The sequence below is a fragment of the Melozone crissalis genome, unplaced genomic scaffold (assembly GCF_028551555.1).
Source record: "Melozone crissalis strain CALT ecotype California unplaced genomic scaffold, PUWL_Pcris_2 ptg000004l_1, whole genome shotgun sequence".
In the NCBI taxonomy this organism is placed as follows: Eukaryota; Metazoa; Chordata; class Aves; order Passeriformes; family Passerellidae; genus Melozone; species Melozone crissalis.
Genome location: NW_026535782.1, coordinates 44,373,062 through 44,400,113, shown reverse-complemented (window position 1 = coordinate 44,400,113; position 27,052 = coordinate 44,373,062). Strand labels below are relative to the sequence as shown.

The 27,052-nt window shown below is 39.4% G+C and overlaps 1 protein-coding gene across 3 annotated transcripts in view; it reads right to left on the bottom strand.

Moving 5' to 3' along the window:
* The window catches only part of LARGE1 (LARGE xylosyl- and glucuronyltransferase 1), a 286,266-nt gene that overhangs the window by 52,690 nt on the left and 206,524 nt on the right, over positions 1 to 27,052 (bottom strand). For all 3 annotated transcript variants that reach the window (XM_054279879.1, XM_054279896.1, XM_054279887.1), the window contains one exon: positions 9,827 to 9,931. In XM_054279879.1, the coding sequence (XP_054135854.1) occupies positions 9,827 to 9,931 (105 nt within the window). The remainder of the gene's footprint in view (positions 1 to 9,826; positions 9,932 to 27,052) is intronic.

Genomic DNA, 27,052 nt, shown 5'->3' with positions numbered 1-27,052 from the left:
GGTGCCAAAAGTGGCCACTAGCTAAAAGATGGCCAGGGACACATCTTATTATAAAGTATTTTGAAATGTGAGATTTAAAATGAAAAGTGATATTGGGAGGGAGGGGTGTGAATGTCTAAAATTTTTACAAAGTTTTAAAGAACTTTTCTTCTCTTCAATACTAAAGCTGCAGTAAATTTTTACACACAAGATTAACTGTGGCTTCATTTGCCTATGTGCTTAGGTGGCTTCAACAGAAAAAACCCCTCCTGATTAAACACTTATTTAGGTGATAAAGTCAGGAAGGATAATTTTTCACTCTTGCATAACAGAGGTCATAGGATTTTTCAAAATCAGTTATGAGCCTACTAGAGCATAACTTCTAGAAAAAAAATTCAGTCTCGATTTAAAAATTTACAACAATGGATAGTCTACCACAAACTCTGATAAGTTATTCCAATGCGAAATTACCCTGATGCAGGGTGCTTCCCTCATTCTAATTTGAACATCTCTTTGAACCTTCAGTCATTTGATCTTGCTGAACCTTTGCTAAATTGGCAAGCCCTCTATTAAGAAATGTTATTTTCTCCTCCGAATATTAATAACCTAGGATCAAATTATCCTTTGACTTGCTCCCAGATAAGCTCCTGGGGCCATTTTTCCAAACTTCATGGGAAATCTTCCAGTATTATTGCTGAATTTTGCAAATTTTTGAGTGGTCATCTTTGACCTGTAAAGCTTAGCCCTGGACAAGTAGCTGAATCTATATTTTAAAATATATACAGTCCAAGAAGTGATGCCCAGCAGGCAGAGCACCAAAGCCCTGTTTGTTGTGTGTGTGCTGCTGGGGGTGAGCATGCTCTGCTCAGGGCCTGGCTCTGTCCCGAGCACGCCCTGCTGGCCACATCCATCCTGCACAGCACGTTTCTCTGAGGTCTGGTTATGCTCCTTCAGGTGTCAGACAGGATGATTATCCTGTTTGCATTTCTCAGTGTGGATGACATTATGAGAGAGCCATGTCTCAGTTTTCTAGACTGCGGTGTTTTTAGCAAGGAACAGAGGGCTGTGTTGTGTGCACTGGAGAATGTCATCAGGGCATGTGAAATATTAATCTTCTGATGCCACACTTGAGGATTAGAAAGAGGTGCCAAATGGAGTGTAGTCCTATCCATGCTACCTTCCAGAAATGCTTCCTGAAGTGAACAATGAAAAAATTCCACTAATTTTTTTTTTTTTTTTAATGAAAGACAGTTTGGTTCCTGAGAAAGACAGGGTACAACTAATTTCTGTGTCCTGTGGATAAACAGGGAGCCAAGAGTGAAGAATGAACTGGGCAGCTAAGTTAACTGGCAGTGCAGACATCAGGTGTGACAGGAGTAAAAAGCCTCCATTCCATACAAAACAAATGTATCTCCTGTACTCACATTTGAAATTACTCTATTTGTACATCCAATGCTCACACAAATTATTTTGTCAATCATAACAAACCTGGAGTTCATCCAATTACCCATCCTGGGTATGGATGATTGTCATGCATCTCTTAATTCTTCCTGAACATAGAATTCTTCATGTCAGTGCCTCAAAACACAGAATTGTGAGTGAGTGAATGTCACAACTCTACAAAAAGCCAGAGGAACTGGACTTTGGGTGAGCTGTGCTGAAGAGGAATCACAGAAGATTACAGACTGTACAGGGTTACTGTGCGGGAGGTCCAGTCATTGCATCTCCGTGTGCAGGCATGTTTGGAAAAAGAGATCACACAAAACTGGTGTTTATGGATAAAAACTGAGGAGGTTTGTTGAAATTTACTGCCTATTTACCCCGTTGAAATCAAGTATGTCTTCCAAAAGTAATTTATCTTAGACTCTCCACCAAAGAACCACCCACCTTTAAAAGAAAAAAAAAGAAAAAATAATCTGTTTCTTAATCCTTAGCTCTTGAAAATCAGCTTAAGTCTCTTTAATGCAAGAGTCAGGCATTTATATCAGATCTGGACCTTATCCATGATACTTATCTATGTCTTATTCTTCCACAAAAAGCAGCAAAAAGTGAATGGTAACAGGGACCATTGCTTTAAATTATGTTTGGCTTTTTGGTTTTGATCCTCTCAAAGGCATCATATTCAATAGGGGTCAAAATACCAACAATTTTACAAGGTTTCCACCTGGGACTATGTGAAGAGGAAAAATGCACCCTGCACAGGTGCTAATTATTTTGGCTGGCTTTTAATCTTAACAGTATCTGCCTTATACTTTCCATCACGGTGAAAAAGAGCTTGCAAAAGCAGTTTCTAATATTAAGAGTAGTCCACAAGGCTAATTGTAACAATGGGCAGAGTGAGCAAGAACCTGTCAGCTTTTCTGGGTCTGGCGTTCACTCAACAGCTGACCAACAGAGGAGAGGTGGTTCAGGGCTGAACGACCTGAAAGGTATTTCTCCTATTAGGATGACAAAGAGGTTTGGAGTTTCATATTCAGGAAAAAGCAGAAAACTTCCTCCTGCCTTCCCCCCCTCCGCTAAATGGGCAGTTTATTGACTGAGTGAGATTCAGGAGGAATAGAACATTCTAAGAAATGGATTAGGGGAATGAAAGCAGCAGCACACAATGAACAAGCCTGGAAATTAACTACAGCATTAAAAAAAAAAAGCCCAGGAAACATAATCCTTCTTGCACAACCACTTATTTTCTAGTAACACAGAGAAGGATTAGGTTCCCAACAGAAATACAGAGATTTGCTTAAGGAGCTGTTTATCATGCTCATATAACCAAACTGAGGTACAGTTTGGGTAAGGAGATCGCAAAGTTGGACTGCCAAGCTTGGAGGGTTGTGTTCACCAATAAAACACCCATATGGTGGCCAGTTACAGGGGGTATCCACAGGAGCTGGTACTGAGCCTGATACTGTTAAGCGTTCAGAATAATGATCTGGAAATGGAACAGAATGTGTCCTAGGCAATGTAACACATGGCACCACATGGTGGGCTGTGGCCCAGTTCCCTGGGGATGGGCAGCTACACAGGGTCCTTGGCTGGACAAGTGGGTAAGAGAAAGCTCCTAAAATTCAACAGAAAGTCCTGAAAAGGACTATTCCTGAATGGAGAGTACATGCTGGAGGCCAGGTGGATAGAAAGGAGATTTCCAGGAGAGGTTCTAAGGGATTGGGTGGACAGCAAGTTGAACATGAGCCAGCAGTGCGACCTTGGGGCAATATTCCATGTATTGAGCTAGAGCACCTCAGGTCATGGGAGGTGATACCACAGCACTTTTAAGACCACATGTGAAGCACTGCTTTGGATTCCTCAGTCAAATAAATACCCTGATACGCTGAAGTAAATCCATCAGAGAGCAACTCAAATGGTCATAGGCCTGGCATTCATAAGGATAAGCTGGGAGAACTGGCCTTCCTCAGCCTGGGGAAGAGAAGACTGAGGGATCTCCTGTTGCTTTCCAAAACTACTTAATGGAACCATAATTTTCTAACAGATGCACAGAGACAGAATGAAGATAACAGTCACATACGGCAGCAAAGGAAAATCTGATTACATAATATGAATTTTTACTTTTATTTTTCACTGAATAGAAAAATAGTGGCTGAATACAGGAACAGGCTGCTCTGAGAGATATCCATGAAGACACTTGAAACTCAGCTGGAAAAGGCCCTGAGCAACCTGAGCTGATTTTCAATGGGAAGAGGGCCAAAAGACTTTGGGAGATCTTTTCTGATCTAAATTGCCTATAATTCAACAATTCTACTTGGGGAAAACTTCTCTTTTCACTGTCTGTGACTTTCTTGAGTACAACTGTATAGAGATGATCTGCATATAGAGTGTACTGCAGCACTCCTGTCCTCCCCTAAGCTCACTTTGACAAAGACTGGTGCAGAAGGGAAGGCAGAAGAGCTACAGCACAAACAATTAAAGCCAGGACATGGCTGAACATAAAAACAAGACAATGAGGAAAGGCAAGAAATGAGCTGCTTCTTCTGAGATTTGTGTGTAGTCCATAAGATTTGCAGATTCTTCTCTTTTAAAGTCTCTTGGTATTTTTTTAAAGGGGAAAGGTTTGTCCTGAACTTAGTTTGCCCAAACACAAAATGCTAGGTTGCCCTAGAACCTAAGAGATCCTAACAGGATCCAACTATGACCAAATCTAACTGGTTTTGGTGGCACTCTATTAGTGGGAATGACTTTGACATGGGGTAGAAAGACATCTTAGTCTCTCTGCTCCTTTCTGTGACAGGCACCAAGCTCCCTATTAAGAGTCCAAAGATGGAGTCCAACTGTGATGCCGCTTTTCTTTGTTTCGGGACTCTGGCTAAAACTGCTGTCTCTGTCTCTACAAAAAGGAACTGTCTTTCCACAATCACTTTTATGAGCACAATGAGAACCTGGAAAGTGAACTTGCACTTCAGAAGAAAATGTACTGGTTTTACTATCACTATGCATTTGTCTGGGCTTCTCCCATCATATAATAGAAGGTTTTGTTCTCAGCGTAGACACCTCAATGCCTTTACTAAGCTTTTATGAGCAAGTCTTTCATCCAAATTTAACCTGCTAATCATTGTCCCTCTACAATAAAGAGGGCACTTCAGACTGCTGGACAACATAATTACTGATCAGGTATGTATGTTCACATAAAGAACTGCCTTGATCAAGCTAAAAATAAAACACTTCAAAATGATTTTTTAAATCATTACATTGGAATGCTCCATCTAAATGCCTGATTTATGTACATTACATGGAGAACTTTACAGTATGGACTCAGGTCAGATCAATAAAACTCCCAAAACGAAGACAATTTAATCAACTAAAAAGAAATAAATTTTATTTACTCCAATACAACTAGAATCTGGTATAGACTGTCTAGATGCCATCTTTTTTAATCACAGGTTTCCTACAAGATAAATGTTTTCAGTGTTTCAAAGCAAGTCTGATGGTGTTTTTTAAAAACGGTTTTTGCAGGGGCTGAGACATGAAATTGCTAAGGAGTAGAGGAGGTATCTGAGAGAATGCCATGAACAGTAGACTAAGTCAGCCACAGTAATGCCCTTGCGACATGGATAGGCCTCTCAAACTAGAGACCTCATTTTCAAAATCAAAGACATATTGACCCTCATTTCAGAAATGTCAAATATGCTGTAAACAAGTTCTCAGTACATCACATGCTTTAGAAAGGGCATGAGAAAGACCTGAAATGAAGCTATTCTTTGAGGATAGTCAGCTTTAAGATAGCTTATTTTTAAGAGCAAGCTACAGATTATAGACAACAAAGATAGGCATGTGGTCATCAAAAAGCAGAATTATTGCTTTAGCTTCCCACCTTTGACACAAACAGACTGATCTTTCTTGTGGAGACTAAAAGCAACAAGAGGCTGGCATTCCTAAACTGCTACCTGGACAATGTGCACAGTATTTGTACTTCAAAGGCACCTTTACATATATGTATAAAGCTCATGTGTATCACCATGCTTTGCACTGAGAACAATATTTACTGAGTAAACTCATAGTGTCTTAAAGGAAGAAAAATCTAATCCAAAAAACTGGCACAGTGTGAACCTAAGTAGATGAAGAAAGTGCTGCTTTTTGACTTGTCATGAGTGTTGGACATTGGTTTTTTAATCATTAAAAAACATTTTTCATCTGTTTGCAAAGGCTGCAAAGGTACTTTGACCTAACCCTAATGACAGCTCTTCTATTACCAAATATGACTTCTGTTCGGATTAATGGCAGACAGGAATATTGCAATGGCGTTAGAGGGGGCATGGCTAAGCTTGGTCAGGCCACCATGGTGGGCTTAAAAGGTTCTATAAACCACGACTTTTCTGACTTCTTCATTCACTGAGACAATTTGACAACATCCTCCTCTCTCAAGCAGCCAACATACTTGAGTACAATTACCACAATGTCATGAGCAGAAGCCTGTGGAGCTCGGTGGAAAGTTGTTACCAGGTGTCTGGAGCAGGACCACAGGCAGTGCCCTGACTACCAACAGCCCACTCTGCACTGCTTCCCAGTCATTTGTTTTCTGCACTGAAGATGCACAGCATCATCATGAAGGAGCACAAGATGTGATCCAGGCTTATTTCATATAAACAGTCTGTTCTATGCTTGTCTTTCATCATTTAAATTTGTCAAATATAATGCAAAAATGACGTAACACATGCTTTCAATTTCCAATTCCACTTCCACAGGTCCTTTTTTTTAGGGAAACAATAAAGGAGAGAGATTAATTCTAGCACTCTTCCAGTCATTACAAACACAGGAGTAATAAGGCACAGTACACATGTAGCCTAGTAATCGTTAGGTGCTAGCCATTCCCTTCTGTTCCCAATCCACAAATCTGGTAATGTCACATTTCCCAGTGTGGGAGTATGAATTCTCAGCTCAAGCTGTTGAGACACCTCCTTATAGTTTCTGGTGGCTCCACTGAGCCAGTGCATTTCAGTTGAGCCTCAAATCTTCAGTATGGCTTCTGTAGTCTAGGAGTCTGAAATCCCCAGGGCCAAAGTTTTTTAAAATTACCCCCAGCACCCATATTATAGATTTATCCCAAAGCTCCATTTGGCAGGCATGGGGTCCATTCTCAGCTGATGGAAGTTGGCTCTGCTGCACTAAAGCTAGAGAAGCCAGGGGTGAATCACCCCCCTGAAGGAGTGGCCAGAAGCCTTAACAGTCACCAGAGACTGCTTTTAAAAGCTATTCTCCACCATGATGGAAAGTATAAGACAGACAAAAAGTACTAAAAAAAATACTAAAAGCTTTTATGTTTAGAAATTCTTTTATAAGATACTTTTCTGAGGACTAAGATGACTGTTACTCCCGAAATGAACGTCAAACTATACAGTGCAACTCTGAAGCTGTCAGTTTAACATCTGTACAAAGAAAAATCATAGTGTACCAATACTTTTAAAAGCACAGTTTAGTCAGTGAAAGATAATATAGTTACACAGCAAGAAATTGTGCTTGAATTAGTGTATGAGGAATCTCGAAGAGTTAACTCAGTGCAGACAATCAGCATGGAGTGGATGATACATTAAAAGGGCATTTGATTAAGCTGCTTACTGAGTGTTTGCCAGTAGAGTACAGAAAAAAACTTGGAAACCTTTGTGGTACAGAGGGAATTGTATTTAAAATGCTTGAGAAAGAGAATGTTATCACAAATAAAGAGTGGTTATAATTAAGAACACCTTAAACACTAATTAAATCATCTGACTTTGGGTTTGGTCTGGCTTTTCAACAATTATATTATCATCGACTAAAGTATGACTTGGATTATCTGCCTGTGCAAATGACGAAGAATGAAAAACAACCAAATAAAATCTTTCCTTGAAAATCTGTGCTGGCTGTCAGGAGATCTGTCCTGGGCATATAAGGAAGAGAGGAGTGCAAATTCTTACTGGGTTTAAAGAACCAGCGAAGAAGGAACAAACACATCCCTGCCTTTAATACACCTGCCTTCTGGGACTCTCCCAACCTATATGCTGTCCAGAGAGGCTCAGGCATAGAAAGATAAGAGTGAAAAAGAAATTATCTTCAGAAACTGTGAGGAGCAGTAGAGCACTTTTGACTTTGAGAGGTGCTTCAAAATCAAATCTGCCAGGGTTAGGTCTGGCTGAAGAGGCTCACATAAAAATCTCTTTTCCTAGGATTGTATCCTAGGTCTGTAGTAAATACTCTCCCAAGAGCAAGAGCAAAGTCTGTCTGAGAGCCTCCCCATGATCCAGCTCTGTTTAGCTCATTAAAGTTTCAGGGTTTGGGGGCCCTTTCGGAGTTCCTAAGTACAGCTCTAGGCACTGATTTCCATGCCTTCCCCCTCCTGGACTGCTGCCTTCATGAGTGTTTTGCTTAGAGATACTGCCCCTCTTTTCGGAGTCCCCCTGCTTCAGTTTTCTGAATCCTCCTTGGCCACACTGTTACATTCAGTGTCAATTATTTTTATTTACTGAACTCATTACACAAGACCCAATCTCATCTTCCCTGAGAAATGTATACCTCCAGTCTCTGCTAGATTACTGAGGCAAACAATTAATTCAATCAAGGAATTTGTATTAAAGGGTGCTGATTCTGTCAATAACCTCGTTTCCTACTTCTCAGAGGTTGCACTGTTTCACTCGGTGACCTCTTGTTCCACATCCTTGGAAAAACAACATTCCACTTCTTATGATCACTTGTCAATCTTCCATACATTATCTACCTTCTGGTTTTTTTTCTAAAAAAAGAGTTTTTATAACTACAAGGTAAGTTGTGTGAAGAAAGAAATTGCGAGGAAAATAAAATCTTGTGCAGGATTATGGGATTTTGCATGGCTTGATAGATATGTATTAATACAAGAATAAACACATGCAGTGTATGTGAAGGACTGCAGATATTTGATTATTTTTGCTTTCAGTGTTAGGTTTATGTGATACTGACATTTGGTATTCCTATAAACCATTTGGACGAGTAAGTTAAGACAGCATAAGTTAAAGCCTTACAGATTTTTTTTTAACGTTAGCATTTTAGATATAAATATATGTATTTTATACTACCCACCATACATTACTGCATTATTCTGATCTTATGTGGTTGTGCCAGATTCTCTCTGCCAGCATTAGAATGGCAGAAAGGAAAAAGGAAAAATACAGCAGAAAGAAGGTAGCTATAAGAAGGTGGTCATTTCTCAGTAGAACAAAAGATACTGCTTTGTGGTGTAACAGTGAACTGAATTGACACCAACAAGTTCAACTGTGTATAACACAAGCTTTCAGATTTCAGGAAAAATCCATGAAACTTATCTCTGTCTCATGCTTTGAGGGGGCTGGGGAACAGGGGTGGGCAGACCTAGCCTTTCTACTTGCAATTCTGGCAAAGAAGAGTTAGGAAACAAACCTATTCTGCCAAGATCTTGTTTCCACACCAATCTGTGTTCTGTTAGGCTATTCTTTTGAACATTTCCAGAGAACAAAGATGCTCTGCAGAGGCTAAACTACACATTCACAAAAACTAGTGGGATTCCCACAAATATACATAAGAATATAGAAATACAGATGACCCAACCACACAACTTGTTCAATCCTTTTTCTAGTCAGTCTGTTTAATTTAATCCAATCTATTTCTGTGAAGCAAAATCACTTTTATGGTGAGTAATTTCCTGATAGTTCAGGGATATTTAAATGGACTCATCTGTTCCAAATGGAGGCTTCACCATCTGTTCTGCCCTTTTATTACAAGGAGAGAGAGAACTGAACTCACTGCATCAGCATTTAAAGGCCCGCAATGAAATGATTTAGGTGTATGTGTGTGTTCTGTATGCACCTGGTATGTTTTCTCACATACCAAACACAAATCAGTGGGAAGACCTGTCTCTTGTAACCTAATAAATTCTCTGATCTAGTGCCTTTATTCCTTTCTCATGGCAGCAGAAACTGAAGGCCAGTAGCTTGCATTTTATTAGGACAATTATGACCCAGTTGGTGTCCTGCAGGGGTTATTATCTTTATTTGGCTCACATTTTGTGATACCATTTATTTCTCTACATAAAACTATCAACTCCTATTCATTCCCTCTTGCTGGGCCTTTATACAAGTCACAAATCATTGTGGACAGAAATCTTGTAGGAGATGTGCTGAGGACCTGTCAGATTCGCTGAAAAGCTCTGTTTCTCCCCAAGAATGTCACACACTCTTTTCTAACACCATTTAGAGAAGACCAGAAATTCCAAAATGCATTACATTGCATCATTTTTCCTTTTCAGAAAGATAATTTTAGCTATAGCTTAGGAAGGGAGGTGCCAGTTACTGCATCTCATACTCTCTGTGCCAGGAGACTGGCTGCAGGTGTTAATTCAAAGCAAACCCTCAGGTCCTACCTGTGTTGTAGCCCCTCCCAAGCGCTGGCCAGGGCCGATGGTTCTTCCAGAGATTGCCCAAATACCAATCACTCTGGTTCTCCACCAAGCCAAGAACTTGCTGCCCTGGAAAATGAGCAAATTGCAAGAATATCATAAGATATAAGACAGTCAATAAATGGAAAAAACACAGGAAATCTGGAGAGGGACAACCAGTGGAAGGAGAAGGCAGAAGATGGGGTGCTGCCTTCCTTCCATGCCTTCAGAAGAAGCCAGCTTATGTAACAGACAAGCAGGCCAGGAACATAAATTCAGCATGGCTCATTTCTTCCCTGGCTAGCCTGAGTAATTAAACACTGTGGGAACCTTTGTCACGCTGACAGAAATATGTCATCCAGACAAATCTGAATGCTGCTTGATTTTAGAATACAATGATGGAGAATCCTCCTAGTGAGAATTAAGTGTTGGTAAAATGATCATCTAATATGAAGATCTGTTCATACTCTGATGGAGATAACATAATTGAAGAACAAGGCTCAATGTCACAAAGAGTGACTGAGAAAAAAGAGTGACCCTTTTGCTTCAAAAAATACGGGATTTGAAAAGTTTACCTACATAAGAAAGCTGCACTGTTTTAATTTAAGAGAGTAATTTAGAAGTCATTTGGGTGAGCCTGTGTAGAATGCTGCATAGAAATTATGACTTCAGTTTTATTTCAGTTTATCTTGCATTGATTAGCAGCTGGCTTCAGCTAGAGTAAAACGTATTTTAAATCAAATGTGTCTAGAAGGTTTGCACTGCTTAAAAATCAACCGAGAAATGAATGTTTGTATAGATAAGGACTTAATTATGTATCCTAAAATGTGGTGTATAAAATGTAAATAAGAGAAGTGATTGAAAGGATTCTGTGGTAATGGAGGATGGAGGGAAGGGGAGAACTGCATTTGGATCTAGTCAGAGAAAGTAAAAGGAATGGTGCTTTGAAAGAGGGACATGCTCAGTGAGGGCACTGAGACTAGTACTGGAAATTATTTTGCAATCTTTTGAGAAAGCAATTAAGCATCATGCTTTGAAGGCTCGTTTTCAAATCTCAGCTATGCTTGTAAAATTGTGTGCATTGTCACAGCAGTGCAGTGCAAGCCTGAAATGACCATTGTATGTTGCTTAAATAAAACCACAGCTATTTCAGTATGGTTCAATACAAAGGTTGGGCTGAGAACAAGACACAGAGACAGATATGATTAACTCAATTTTATAACTGGCTTGAAAGGTGATTGCAATACACTCTCCTGTGTTATCTGCAATTCAGTGGAATGTCAGTAATCCCAATGTGTCTTGAATGCTGTTTCAAAGTGTGTAAGCAGCAGTGATTGGCCAATGCATTTAAAAAAAAAAACAAGCCAGAACACTAGGAAATTTTTCAAGAAGTGAATGGAAATCAATCTAAAAATAACTTTGAGAGATTAACAAATCCACTCCACACCACTCTAGCATCATCCTAATGACAACATGACGCTCCTCACCTTATTTTCCAGTGATGTATCTCCTATTCCCTTACATATTTATTATACAGTATATACAATTTTTCATGTTAGAGCCCATAAATAAATTTTAAAGAAGGTGGAAAAGCTAGGAGAGAGCAAAAGGATCATATCAAACCCATTGGTACTACTGAAAACTGGTAATACTAACAGAGTGCAATGCACAAGCAGGTGAAGGCAATTACAAGCCAGAGGCAAACACATCCTAAGCAGCTCTGTTCATACAGATAAATGACAGCATCTCTCAACCTGTGAGACACATGGGACACACTGGACAGCACATCAGACTTCACAAGCCATATACTGTGAGGAAATATGAAAGGGATCTCAACTGGCTGAAAGGAGCCTAAGGCAAAAAGAGGCCGAAGGACACAATTTAAGCCAACACTTGCTGACTCCCAGCTGGAAGTCTGCCTGTTTATAGCCCCTCCCTTACAGCTGAAGTAGAATAAATCAACATAAGAAACACTGGCTAATAAGGGATGAGGAGAAATAAAAAAAACAAAACAATAGAAAATGCAGGTGCAGCAGGGCTGGAATGGGTTGGCATAGTTGGTAGGAAGAGACTGACCCTGTCCATAATCTAATAGCACATTTCACAACCCAGCAGTCCACAGATCCTCCTCAGCTACCAGCAAAAGAAATGTCAGAATTCCATTTGCAAGAAGCAGATACCAAACTTCTTTACCACGGAGCATCAATCTGCTTTCATTATTTTAGCCTCATGGATTTCCCAAAATGCTACAGACTTCAGCCTTCAAACCAATGGATAAGGAAAAATGAACAAACCTTAATGCTTGTCAATGGTTTTCATTTCCCATGTACCAGTCCAAAATCTCAGTTCCAGTAACTTACTGCTGAAATACTTTTCTCTCAATTATTATTTCTCATGCCAAGATAAACTAAAAAAGGTTCAGGAAATTATGTTGGCATGTATTTACTGTAGCTGTATAATTTCTTTCTGTATTTTCCCTTTATTTTTGACGACACCAGAAAAAAACCTCACTTTCACCAGTACTCCTTGAGGTTTTGTATGGGACACAGACAAAGGCAGAAATGAACATCATGTAAGCTTTAAGGCTCAGATACATGGATCAGATAATGTGACTTAGTGTGTATCAACTGAGCTGGAAAAACTGCCTGTACATGCCCTCTTAGCTTGTCACAGACACACAGAAAAATGTATGAGCTAACATGCTCTGGTGTGCTCTTGCAATGGCCTGGGAATGTGCACACGTTCACACACTGTCCTAGGGTAGAGCATTATGCAACTTGTCAGGCTGCTGTAACTCTTACTGGTGCATAAAAGCCTATTAGGCAGATGTGATAGCTTGTCTCCCAAGCCACCTTGGAGAAAATTATGGAGATATGCTTTCCATCTTCTCTAGTTATATTTCTATTTTCTCTAGGCTGGAATAGTGTTGCTGTCTTGCTAAAGAATATATTTTATTTCCCTTTACATTGTCTCTGTGATCTTGATTTAAGGCATAAGTAATCCAGAAAATAGAACTTCAGCTGCATAGTAAATATTAATGTTTCCAAAAAGGTTTTCATTCTGAATCAATACAGAAAAAAAGAAAATCAGAAATATTTTCTGGAAGACATTCCCCAAATATTTTGATCTGAAGATATAAAAATAACATCTAAGAATGTAGAACCATCCTCATGTTACATATGATACAGATGCATAATATATACTCTATAGACTACATTATTCCATGTATCTCAAAGTTCAAACAAAAAAAATCCCACGTTGTCCTTTCAATTGCAACCAACTAAAAATTCACTCAAAAGCTTTCACTCAGTGTTTCAATGCAATTTTGTTCTTTAAAGAATCATTGTGAGAATATCTGTCCAGTACCAGCTATTTCATTTAGTTATTTACTTTTTCAAGTGCATCACAAAGTTACAGACATGAGGCACGTTGAACAGCTCTCTGAGCACAACCAGCCTGTCCCTCTGCCACCCTTTGTGCCTCCCCTGCAAGGTGCTCACAGTTCTGCAGGAAATATCACCAGGTTCACTTCACCTCTGATCTTACATCAGTCTGAATTCAGGTTTTCTGGGCAGCATAGACTAGAGGTCCCTCCCAGCACGGCCTTTTGGAAAAGGCAAGCATAAAGGAGTTATGTGAGCTATTCTTCCAGCAGATGAGAACACGGTGCCTGCTATAATGGATTTGAACCTTTCAGCATTCTGAGCTTCTGGTTTCTTCTTCCTAAGAGTTATTATAATAAAATACCACAACTAACAGCAAAAGCTCTATCATTTTCTGTTCTGGTCCTGCAGTTATGATTAAGTGCACTCCTCTCACTCTCTGTTACTCCAGGCACAAGTTAGCTTATGAAAATTAAGCTGTCTTTCTTACTTCTTCATACATCACCACTAACAGCCAGACAAGAGAAAACAAGGCTATGATTCTGGCATGACCACTGTGAAAAATTACCAGGCAGGCAGAATTACAGCTGGATTGCAGGGAATGGGGCTGTGTGCTGCCTGGCTGTGGGTTGAGACTTCTCCAGAAAGCAGCTGCAGCATTTTGCACAGAACAGCTGCCTGACAGCTCCCTCACGATGAGAAGCTTGGCTGTTGCTGGGAAGAGGTTTCCATGGAAAAACAGACACTTCTGAAGCTGACAACTCAGTGCCATTAATTCTGCTTTTGCTTCACAGATTTTTGGTGGCTAATGGAGGGGAAAGCATTACGTTGTAACTCAGACACTGAAGAGGACTCCAGACCTTAACTCAGCTCCCAGCTGTGACACCGATTTCTTGGGTGACACTGAACAGCCTCTTACTCAATTCTCCCTGAAAAAAACTTTACCCCTCTTCCATTTTGCCTGTCTCACATGTTGCAAATGTAAGTCCTCAGAGTTAGAAAGTGTATGCTACTTTCTACAGGAAGGGTAAGAGCAGCAGCACATGGCCAGGCTGAAGCTCCATCCAGCACAGAGCTGTCTCCAGCAGCAGGGAGGAGCAGCTGTGCCACACGGAGCACAACAGTGCAGCTGCATGGTGCCTCTTCTTAATAGGGGTCCTCTGCATACAGTGACTCATGGCACATGACACATCTGAAGGAGTATCAGCTATTTTCCATGTTGGGTCTGGTATCTGCTGCTTTTTCTTGGTGCCAGTCTCAGTGCCTGTGAATAATATTTTCCTATTCTGCCCTATTTTTTCCCATTTTTAGAGGACTTCATCTTCTTTGCAGTCTATGCAAAGAAAACAGGACCTTAACCTGAGCTCTTGCATTGATGTATTTTGCTATAAAAAACCAATAAAAATAGTAGTAAAAAATTACATTTATTACAGGTACTTTCAACATCTTCCTTAGTGGAAGTTTTGTTTTTCTTTTAAACCTATAGTGGCTTTTACATGACTCCACTGCAATTAAAGTAAGCACTGGACCTACTGCTAACACTTAAGTGTGAATTGCACTCTCTCAGGACATCAGACTGTTTCCAGAAAGGGGAAAATAAGAAGGCAAAAATAAAGGGGAAGGAGGGCTGGAGTGTCACCTGATTTCCCATGGCCAAAGGATGAGCTGGTATCACTGAAAAGATTCCGCTCACTTCTCCTGGTTGTTGGATTTGCAAGGTTTAGTTATATTTGGTAGAAGCCTTCAAAGTTAAAATCAAGTGCAAAATAGTTTTCAGCCTCTAAAAACATAAGTAAGAAATTTCTACACTGTGGAGACTCTTGAAGTAGAACAGAGCAGAACTCTGTCTTGCTACTTCTAAGTACTCTAACAGCCATGGTTTAGAAAATTAGGAATTTAATACAGACATGGATGCTGGAGCTACAGCCAGATACTGCCAGAGCAGTGCACGTCTTCAGTGTAAGCTGAAAGAGAGGAGAAGGACTCAACAAAAGTTTAAGATTCAAGCTTGACAGGATTCAGAACTGCAGCATTCTGCTCCCAAAATGAGACATAGAAATAGAGAATAAAAAACTGACAGAAGGGAAAAGGGGAAAACTTACATCTTCATAATGCTGGAAATATTCTAAATTGGCCAGTACCAAGCCTGATGAACACTGTCAGGACTAGCTGAATGTATACTGGTGCAATAAAGCAGAGTTATTTTCTGCATGATTCAGAGTTAAAATCTTTGATTAATGCCCTTTGCTTCTTTTCTGCTTCTCCTGATTTCTTTTTCTTTAGCCTTTAAATACCTGCCTAACACACCTTTCCCTTCTGAAATGTGTGAGGCCACATCCTTAGCTGGTATAAATCAGCATGATTTCAATGAAATTAGTGTACTTAAGCTGACCAATATCAGTTGAATGTGTTGCATTGCATATTAAATATTGCCTGAGTGACCCTTTCTTGATGGCCTTCCTGCCCCTGACCATATATTGGTTCATACAAAATAAGTGGCTTCCACAATAGTTCAGTTCTCCTGCCACATCTCTCATCCACCTCTTCAGATCAGTGTCAAGCTCAAGTTCTTCATCCTCACTATCACTGCCCTTTGCAATTCTTGCACTGTCTATATAAATGCATGTTTTTTCCTGCTCCCAGGCTCATTTCTCTCTTCTACTGCCATGTCGTCTCTCATTCTTAAAAGAGACTCTGTGTTCTCATGCAACAAATGCCCTGACTTACCTCTGAAAATTTATTTCAAGCACAAAATCCCTCAGGACCTTCCTCCAAAATTTTCTTTAGAAATTTTACCATGAGTCCAATGTATAATACACACATAAAATTTTGTGGGTGCTCTATAACACAAGTGTGCCAGACCGTAAAAACACAGTCTGACACGGTCTCATACACTTGTATGGTACAGGATACACTGTGTTCAGCAGAACTGAATGCTTTAACCTCTGCTGTGCATTTATTTCAGAGGTGTGCAAACATAAGACAGACATATGCATTACATTTGTATGCACATATTCACATGCACATACATAAATACATGCATAAATATGTGCAGATAATTGTGTGCAAATATATAGTCTCTGCTGTGAAGAACTTCATTATTACACATGGAAATGTGAAGTTTCATGGAAAAATGCCTCCTGCAAAAGTTAAACTTTTTTGCTTGCTATCTCATTTGCATTTAGTACATTGCTGTCCCCCAGCAACCATTTCTCCTTCTTAGTGGACTAAACAGTCACGGAGAGAAACTGCACAGACAATTATTAAGGGCCAGGCTGGATGAGAAGGTGGCCAAGGAGAAGCTCACTAAAGGTACAGCAGGACTGGCTCAGAAGGGGAGAGGATGGCTCCACAGGAGCACCATGTGCGCAGTACACTGGTGCCAGGAGAAGAAGAGAGGATACAGGCAGTGAATACCTGCTAAGAATGGATGGTACACAAATAAGGCAGATTTAGATACAATAAATCAAGGGCAGAGAAAGTCAAGATGAGCCAGGTTGATTCAATGGAAGAGAAAAGAGTAAGTGAAAGGAATAAAGGCAAACTCTGGCAAGGCTGAAACAAGGATGTAAAGCAATGTTATCAGCTGACTTCTGGGATGTACTCAGAGATGGTGAGGTGACAAGCACAAAAGAAGGTAAGGCAAATCAGACTGGAGAAGAAAAACAACTTGGCAGGAGTCTACACGGAGAGAAACATGACAAATATTTTGTATATGGTAGGAGGGAGGATTCAAAAGGCATACATAAAAGGTGATCAAGAGGATGAAGCGTACAGAAGTGGATTGAGAAATGTTGGGGTGAAGACCTAGATCTGATTCATCTTCATAAGGAAAGATGAAAGAATGAAATCAATCAAGAGAAGAAAATATATTGGGTTTCTGCTCATCTTCTAGTGTCCTCCAAGGAGCTTGTTAGAATAAGAGGACAGTGAGAAGTCCAGCAAACCCCAGCAAAGCTAGTAAATCTATCATTAATGTTTACAGCACTTTCATCTGCAGAATTTCAGTGAAATGGATTCTCAGCAACTGAGTACAAGAGGGCAAGCATAGGAAAAAAGCCTTTCATTTTGCAACAAAACTTTGTTGAGGTTTTCTGTGGTCCCTTCCAACCTGGACCCATTCTGTGACATGCCCAACTCATTGCCATGAAATGTGCTCTGGAATGGAGTCTGGAGAAGAATGAAATGGTTGTGCAATTGTAAGCTTGACCAGAAGAGAGACCCATACCAGCTACACGGGCTGCTGAGCCAGTCCTTCCTCACCTCTGCTTTTATGTTACTGTTTATAGTACAAATAGTTCCAGCAGTAAAACTGCCATCTAATTAGCAATAGATATCTAACAAGCAATAGCACACATCACACAAACCATTTCCAGCTGGTAAATACTTTGATAACCAGGCTGCAGGAGGTCAGCAAGATGTACCCACTGCTCTGACACACCTTACTTTTTTTACTAACACCAATGGCTTTTCCTTTATCATGGTCTCCTTTTAAATTTTTTATTTATTCAATGTAAAACTCCACACTCTTGTAAAATTGAAAACTTCTTTCTCTGAAAGCAGCAAAACATCCTTGTGAACAAAGTCAATTCAAATCCACCCCTTCTAATATTCAGGCACTGATTTGAGAGAAAGGGTCCAGAGTTTCAGGAATAGGCAAGGTTTTAAAACCACTGCTTGAATTTGGGCTATGAAGGAATAAACGATCACTGAACAAAAAATGCTTTCTTTTTTGTTTTTGCTGCCAAAGATAATGCAATAAAACTGTGAAGAGCAGGAAAGTAACTATCCATGCACTATGACTCTGCCTGTCTTAAGTGCATCAATTTTATAAAGAGGATAAGGTCCTGATAGGCACATTTTTGTTGGCACAAAGCCCATCTGTGAAACGTGTCTCAGTCACGGGGAGCCAAGCAGCAGGACACAGTGTGTGATCAATAAGGCTCTGATCTGACGCCTTTCAGTAGCAGCACTTCATTAAGGAGAACTTACAGCAGGAGAAACTGAGGCTCATGGTGATGGAATGACACTTCCACGGTCACTGGGGAGGCGAGTGGTGATCTAGGAACAGGTGCCAGGACTTGTGGGACCAGAGTACTGATTTTAGACATTGAGAAACTGTCCCTAATGAGAGCCTAGTGCCTAAGCTGTCACTGCCAGTAATCACTCAGAAATCCCCACTCAGCTCACCTTCGAGCAGCTGTCAGCTCACTGGGTCCACTGATGGCTGAGTTTTTCCCTGCCACATCTTTGAACGCTACGTGCTGCCCTGACATAGATTTACTTTGGGTACATCCCTTGGGATTCCAGGCATGTCTCATCACTTTCCTCTTGATGTTCAGGCAGCTGCATTTTTCAGTAGTGATGTTAGCTGAATGATCTTAGCTCATATTTGCACCAGGTAACAGAGGTTCAAAGCTGTCTTTGTCCCTCATTTTCACCACATCACTGCATCACTACTCTTCATCAGGTTTCAGTGATTGTTGTCTGAGGTTGTTGGAATAGCAAACTTCTTTGCAAGCAAGGAATTAGAGAAAGAGAGTTAGAGCTTCTTAATATTCCAAAGACTGCTCAAAGAAACTGTGCACAGCTTCCTACTTATATCCTTTTGGGCAGTTATCATGTATCAACAGCAAGATATTAGCCCCCTTTTCTTTTTATTTAAAAGGAACAAATCTTTTAAATTGATTAACACACCAAGAATGCTTTTAAGCAAGAAATCAGTGTATGTATCATAAGTACTTTCCCCAAGAATCAGAAAAATCCAAAATGCAGAAGCAGAGGCAGATGCCCAAGATGAACAATATGAAAAGGGTTGGTTTTCTAGTGACAATTAAAAAAATCAAAACAAATCAGAAAAAATATAGAAAAGGGCTGTAGCTATCTACTTAATGTGAAAAAAGTTGCCAAGTTATAGTTTGTTGTGTTGAAATCCAACAAGGTTGACATTATTTTTCCCCTCTGTTGGGTTCAGTTCTGTTAAAAAAATAAACAAGCTTTGCATTTCCCTTTGGCTATGTGGCTTTATCAACCTCTGCAAATTCTTCTAGATGAAAATTCAGGAGTTGTCTCTTCAGCAGACACAGACTGCAATAAGATGATGCTACCTGCCTAGCACTTCTTCCCAATGATCCAATGATATTAAGTGCTCTTACTACACTGACAATTGGTTTGTGTAAACAGCTCACTTTATCCTTTTAATTACTGGCTTCAAGACAGGTTAGAACTCACAAACACTACTGCTAGGAATTATTTATGCATCAGGAGTATGAGACAGTAAGGTGACACAACAAATATTTGTTCACGCCTAATGATTAAGCACAATTAAACCTGTATCAGAAATAGGACAGAGCTCTGACACCAAACAACAACTTGCTGTTCTGCATCTTGAGCCTGCAGAGTAAGAGATGCTTCTGCCAGATGCTATAAAACAGTGGCTGTTTCAGATATTTCATGCTTTAGTGATGAGCTCAAGAGTCTTGGGATCTGTTCCTCGTTCTTATGTTGACCGTCGGTGCAATCAGAGACAGGTCACCTCTTCAGTGAGCTGCAGCCTCCCTAAATAGGATCCTGCACACAGGCAGTGGAAAAGAAGAAAACAACTTGGAAAACAGAAGTGTTGTAAGTTATTTTCTGAGCAAGAGATGGAGCACTGCAAATAGCTAATAAATGTGCAGACAATTTGCCTTAAATTTGAAAACAACCATCCTTTCTCTATGTTCTTCTCTCTCTTCCAATCTGTACTCTGGAGAGATCTGGATTTAAAGGGTAAAGTGGTTGAGATGTTCTCTTGCTGAAAATATGTTTACTTGTGAACCCAACCTGAAATCATACATTGCATTGGCTGGCTCAGCCTTGCCAGCACGTCCAATACTACAGAGTCATGACGGGTGCAAAGGTAAAATTACAAAGCCATCTTGAGCTCACATTGAGCTCAGTACCTTCAGCTCTAAGAATAAATTGTGCAGGATGCCTTGTGGATTGCTAGCAAGCATTAGCTAGTTTACTTTCTTACTTTATGGCTGTTTACTACACATATAACACATTTTGCTTGCATGACTACAAAATGGTCAATATTCCTGATGCAGAATCTAGTAAGGCTTGGAAAAAGCAATAAACCCCCATTCTTCAGTCTTTTGCAGATCACTCTGTGGATAATACCAGTGGTTTTCAGATGTTTAACACTAGTCTGTCTCAGCACCGATAATTCCTTTTTGTCTCTGCTTATTGGCTTAGTAATGAGTGATTCCTGCTGTTCTGAAGAATTTTCAAGCAAAGAGGAAGAAGGCCATCTCAACTAAGTAAAGGGATAAAAATTAGTGTTATGAAAGTCAGCTTAAGTTCTCTCTCCCTCTCTGTTGTTTAATTATTTAGTTAGTGCAGGTCAGGGTTTAATTACGACAAACAGATGAAAAATGTGAGGCCAATAGAGCACAGGAAATAAAGAATTTTATCACACAGCCCTGAGTCAGAGAGTCTTTCAAGTGTTGCAAAAGAGTTGAAGTCCAAAGGCAAAGAGGTGAGAGATTAGCAGAAGGCACCAGTTTCACTTAATAGATCTGTTGGTGATAACAGGAAGAAAGGGCAAGACTTGCTGTCCACCGTAACACAACAAGTCCCATAATGTATTCTGCACATCATATCGTTCAAGCCTCTAATATTTCATTCATTGATTTTATTGTCAAATGAAAAGGCGCTTGCTCCAAATGGCATTTAGTGAGACAGATGGGGAGAGACCCAGAGTTCATTACTGGGAGTTTGCTCACTGGGTAACGTTGACATTATATGATAAAGAGCAAGAAGAAGGCAGAAGTCTACTGGTCCTAATGTTTAGAGAGGTCTTTCTGGTTCTCCTCCTGGAAGCTGAAGGGCTTTGCACCTGGTCAGACTGCAGAGTGCCTCACATGTCATCTGCATCCATGAAAATGCATCACTCCAACTTCTCACACAGGCCCTCCCTCCCTCTTCTGGCTGAGTGCTCCTTCCCCTACATTAGTATGGAAAACAGCACACTAGCACTCCACAAACCCCACAGACTCATCCCCTGTAATGAGGTCAACTTGTGTGGACCTTCTAAAAGGTTATGTGCAGGAGAGGCAAGATGTATAATGGATTTAGGCTGAAAATAGCTAGCATTTACTGGGCTTCAGCAAAACAACAGCATCTGTAGGCAGGCACAGCAGCAGAACTTTAAATGCCCAAGTGGTTAAAAATAAGGTGCCTACCAGCATCTTGGAAAAACTTTTGTGAACTTCTTTATTAATTATGTATAGACACTCCACCTAGATTTAAATTTATACAACAGTATCCCTTTTTAAATCCCAGTCTACTTTTACTGCTTTTTTTAAAGTGACTTTTATAGCAAGGTTTAGCATTCAAGTGTTCATTCAAAAATACTAAAGAATCAAAATGATCATCTCAAATATTGAAAACCCCTCATATTTCCACAGTAAAATGAGAGAGATGCATGAAAGAATTATGAATTCTGAGGACATCAAGAAGCAGGAAGCCAAGTGTGCAATGGCAGCAGGAAAGCATGCAAAGGGCAGGGAGCTCTGGTATCCGCTAATCCCCTTAATCCCTACTAATGCATGAAGTGTAAGCAATGTCTGCTTTATGAAGTAGTAAAATGCTGCTATGAATTTTGAATCTATCTTGCATCTCAATAAATTTTGCAATCAAAAGGGTAAAAACATCAAGTCAAATAGCAGTAAATTTCTATTTACTCATTTTCCTCTTCACCTGTTTAAGGATGAGATGGAAAACAAAATTAAAACTGAAATCTCTAAAACAGACATAGCTAACTCACTCCCTCATAAGCACAAATGTCAGATAGCACACTGTACCTGCTCTTAAAAAAGGGAATAAATCCATGAGGTAAGTATGAGAAAATTATTCACAGCCTATCTGTATCATAAGCCTCTTCTGTGATAAAGAAGAAATAAATTTCAAAACAGAGGTCTTCCCTCTCAGTCTTTCTTGGGTAGGAAAAAAAGAAATCCCTCACGCATCAGATAATCACATGTCAGGCTAGACACTTTATTGGCTCATAGTTCCATGTAGTGGAAACTGTTGTCACCTTTTGTCAGTCATGCTGCATAGCCATTAAGCCATAATAAATACAAATTACAATAGAAACATATTAAATATTTTAGCAAATTAAAAATGGATTGCCTTTCAAGTACTAAAAACCAACAAGAAGTTTATCTATGCATTTGCAGATTAGAAAGGTAGTAAGTAACAAAAAAAAATACAGCGATATAGAAGACAATTTTGGCTGCATATTAGGAAGATCAGTAAGACCCAGTTAAATGTAGTGATGAAATCTTTACTTCCATTGGATTTAACACTGTGAGGATTCAGACCTAGGTCACATAAATGCTGCAGAAGCAAGCACTCTAATTTGAGAAATTACCATCCCACAGCAGGAGTTCCTGCCCACCCAGTTAATTTCAGTGTCCAGCTATCTGGGTTAGCTGCAGCCCTCTCCACTGCTCCTCCACAACGGCTGTATGGAGAGTGAGAGGGACAGTAAGTCCCCATAAAGCCTGCTCATTTAGCTCATGGAAAAATACTGAAGAGATGATAGCAATAATTTCTTAAATCACTCCAAACAAAATTGTCAGGACATCAGTTTATGGCTCCAAAAGCATCCAGTAAATGGGACGTTTACAGATAATCTGTTCTAATCTCTAAAAAAGGTAAATCCTTTGGGAGCACTGAGGGCAGATTTGTGCACGGCTCCCTTCAGTATCTCACTTCAGTTTCCACCTCTGTCCTTTTAGAAGGCAGAACCGATATTTCTTTTCCATGATTCTTTTCTGGAGGTGCACAAACATTGTACTAATTTATAAAATCCAACTGTGCAATCCCAGACAGACCTGCCTAGGATGTACTCTTCACAAACAATAGATAATGTAGGTGGTTCTGAGTAACTCTTGCAGTATCATCTGTGCACAGATTTAATTTTTTTCAAGTCTATCCTAATTAACTCATATTTTAATCCATCCAGTTTCAGTCACCTTCTGTTACAGTGTCATAAGTGACCCTCGGGTCATTTCTTAGCCCCACACTTCATTAGCACTACTTTTAGCTTGGACCTACACTTGCTTCCTGTAATGCCCTAAGTGTTTTCAGAAACAAAGTTCTTCTTTACAAGTATGTTTTCTGTCTAATTTGTAAGATTTTCTCTCTGTGTTCAATGCTGTAAGACATGGATGGTCAATTGTGCTTTGCAAACTGAAATAAGAAATGCAAGGATCATTTTCAGTGGCACTTACTCAAAGTAACAAAAAGGAGCAGAACACAAGACCCCCTCTATAACACATGAAATGCTAGTTTCTGTCCTTCTAGAGTAAGACATGACCTTATGGTTGAATTTAAAGCTCTTAATCTGTCACTTAGCCCATTAGTTGCATGAGGAAACAAACTCCAAGGCATAGATCAGATTCTGGGACAACCTTCCAGTTTTTATCACCACATGAAGAGCAACTGAGCTCCCACCTTTACCATGAAAGAAAAATAAGCAATTTTGTATTTAAGCTTACAAGATCAATGCTGCAAGGAAGTGAATTGTAGGAGTATGTCTGTGCTAAAAGAAAGAAATATTTATGTGAAATGCTACTTAAGACACAAAGGCATTAAAAAGAGGTCATTACCTGTTTTGGAAGTGGAGAAAAGACTTATATATCATTATCAGATTCTGACCAGCTCTAGAAACTGAAAAGTACTGATGCTATTTCATTTCATGACAGATGGGGATGTTCATCCCTCAGAAACATTGAAGGAGGGCTGACTCAAGAGCAATTACAAATTATAACTAATTTGAAGGATTTTTTCTCTCCTCTTTTCCTCCAAGTCCTCTAAGCTAATTTTGTAGCTAACGCAAGGACAGATCTGAGAGAGTAATTATCGAGCAGGTACGACAGGATTAAGTAAACCCTCTATGACAAGACAATACTGAACTTCTCTCACTGAACCACTACACAAATTATTTGTGGTCAGGATTAAAGTATTTAATTAAATCATCTTTGTGTAGATGAAACATGAAAATAATTTTCTAAATTGCTGCAAGAGAGAAAAACACTTCCCTTCGTTTGCTTCTTACAATCTATTGAGTCTGTAGTTCAAAACCAAAATGATCAAAACAGCAGTGACTCACTGGCAAGAGCATTAGGATAAATCGAACTACCTTGAAAGTTATCTCCTTGCATACTTTTCTCCTCCAGCCAAGATGGTTGCAACACCAGGCAAATGCACCACTGGAGAAAAAGACAGCTTCCAGACCAGAAAAGTACTGTCCCTCCACGATATGAGAGGTTTACACACAGGAATTCTTCTTAAAGTAAAGCTGCCAGTCACTTCAATGAGCTCTTACTCAACGTTAGCATTCTGCTAGAGGACTCTGAGGGAGAAAAGGGATTGCAATGTTCTTGTTTCACAGAAACAATGGAAAATAAAGAAACCTTCCTTCTTAAGAAAAGACTAAGTTTGTGCAGAACAAAGGATTTTTTGACCCCTGAAATCAACAAGGGGAAAACCCACCAAATTTAAGACATAGATTCTTCCTGAGATGCATCTTCTGCAGTACCAGAAGGGAGAACCAACACTGGGGGGTTGCTCAGTTAAGGCCAGAAGGTCCAAAATACTCTCTGTCTCTCAAGGCCTCCATCAGAAACTGAGACACAGCAAACCTAGGAGAGAGCACTGAGAGACAGGTACCTAGTGTTTCTATGGACTGCACTGAAGAACACCTGAAGTCATGGTTGAGCTGGGAGAGAAATTTTAATGTTTCCATAAAAATGTTTTTAAAGTCACATTTAGAAAACTGTTTTGAGTAATGAATACCTGAACTTGGTTGGACTTCATTTGGCTGCAGAATTGAATAGAATAATCTACTGGTGGATAAAATGCAAGGATTTGGACTTAATTCTCTAGCCACTGTCAACTAGGATGGAACGACTTCAAGCTATTTCTTTCTATTTGGACCAGTATCTTGGCTGGAAGAAATCCCAGTGGGGAAGAACTGTGTTGGTTATTAATGCAAATCCTTACTATCTCCCTTCAGAAGAGAAAGGTGTTGTCATTTTTCATACTGGATGTCTACTTCTTACAGCAGAAAGCAAATCAATCCTTTTTCTTTCCTTTTAATTGCAAGCCATAACAAAACAAAAAAAAATTTACAAAACCATTACAGATGCATCAAAGAATAAAGTATTGTGAATTGATTTTTAGGTCTAAGAAACCTTGTCATAACCTCTTCAAATGACAACAAATATGAAAAATCTACCTACCGCTAAACTTTATTATTCCCTGTGCTGCATGGATGGTAAAATAAATAATTTTCTGAAGGGAAAAAGAAGGAAAGTTAGATAAAACAAATATTACAAATTTTTATAATAATTTCTTTTAAACTCTACTGTTTCAGAAACAGCCTATGGATTCTTTGCTCTCAAAAACAGCAAAACCAGTTAATAAATGTTCTATGTGAATAGTCATTAAATGAACAGTCTGTGTGAATATATGTGCAACAAAAAACCAAGACCTAACACTCAGTGAGTTTTTGTTCACACAACTATACACATGCAGCAGAAACTAGATCAACCCTTCTGAACAATGTTAACAAACAAGGAGTCTCTTTTAATAATTCTAATAATTTCTGGATTTACTCTATTAGTAAGTCACTGTGAATGAGAGACAAACTAACACTGCAAAAATGCCTGTAACAACAACATGTACTAGGGAGCGGGGGGAAATATGGAAACAAGCATATGAAATTGCTAATGGAATAATAATAATATAATTCTACCTAAGAATTATAGAGTGAAGGTCTCTTGTAAGCTCCAAGGTGTATGATACTGCACATATTAAAATATTTCTACAGTATAATCCAAAAGTGATTTAAATACTTACAGCAGCTTTCATAAAAAGTTTGATGTATTTCTTCTGGACCACTTAACAATCATGAGCTGCTGCCTAATTTCCTTTCCCATCATTACTTACTGTCAATAAATGCATGTGTGTTAAAATTAATTTTTCACCTTTGTAATTAGTCTTGGTCTACCTGCCTGACATATTAACTGATTCTAAAATCTCATATTTGTGACATCAAATGATTTCCATGGTGACAGATTGAGACATATTCCTGAATAAAAGTGGTAAGTTGGTCATATTTGACTGGGAAGGGGAGAAAATTTCCTACTTTCCTTTATATATGTTTGCTTTGATTAGGCTAATCAGTAACTACAGGAAGACATGACAGTGGTACAGTTAATTTGCTGGGGAGCTGATAATCACAGAGGCTTGTGAGAAAGTTTTTAAGGTTATTGTGGGCAATAAAGACTTTAAGAATACGTCAATCACTTCTTGAAGATTAACTAATTTGATTCATAACTTCAGGTTTAGTTCAGTACATAACTTAGTTCACTGATTTTTAATATTTTTTTAGTGGACTGTTCAAAGAATATGCCACTTTACAGCCATGTTGCAGTAGCTTTGAACATTAAGTTCAATCTGGACTTGACACTAGAAAATCTCTGGTCCCTGTCTCTTTGCACAAGGAATTTGCTCTCTTCTCAGATTTATTTCCATTTATCAGCTTAAATTTGCACTGTAGACCATACTTGAGCAATGGAAGTGTATCTTATGTCTCTGGGTCTGCATTAAAATTTGATGTGTTCTGCTGCACAGGTATGTGTGTCCTTGGATGATATCTGTCAAGGGTGCTCCAGTGAACACCAATACTGTCAAGTCCTCAAAACTTGCCAGCACTTCAGGCTTTAAAGGGCAACTGAATAAAATATACTTAACAGGGCGGTCTTATACGTCA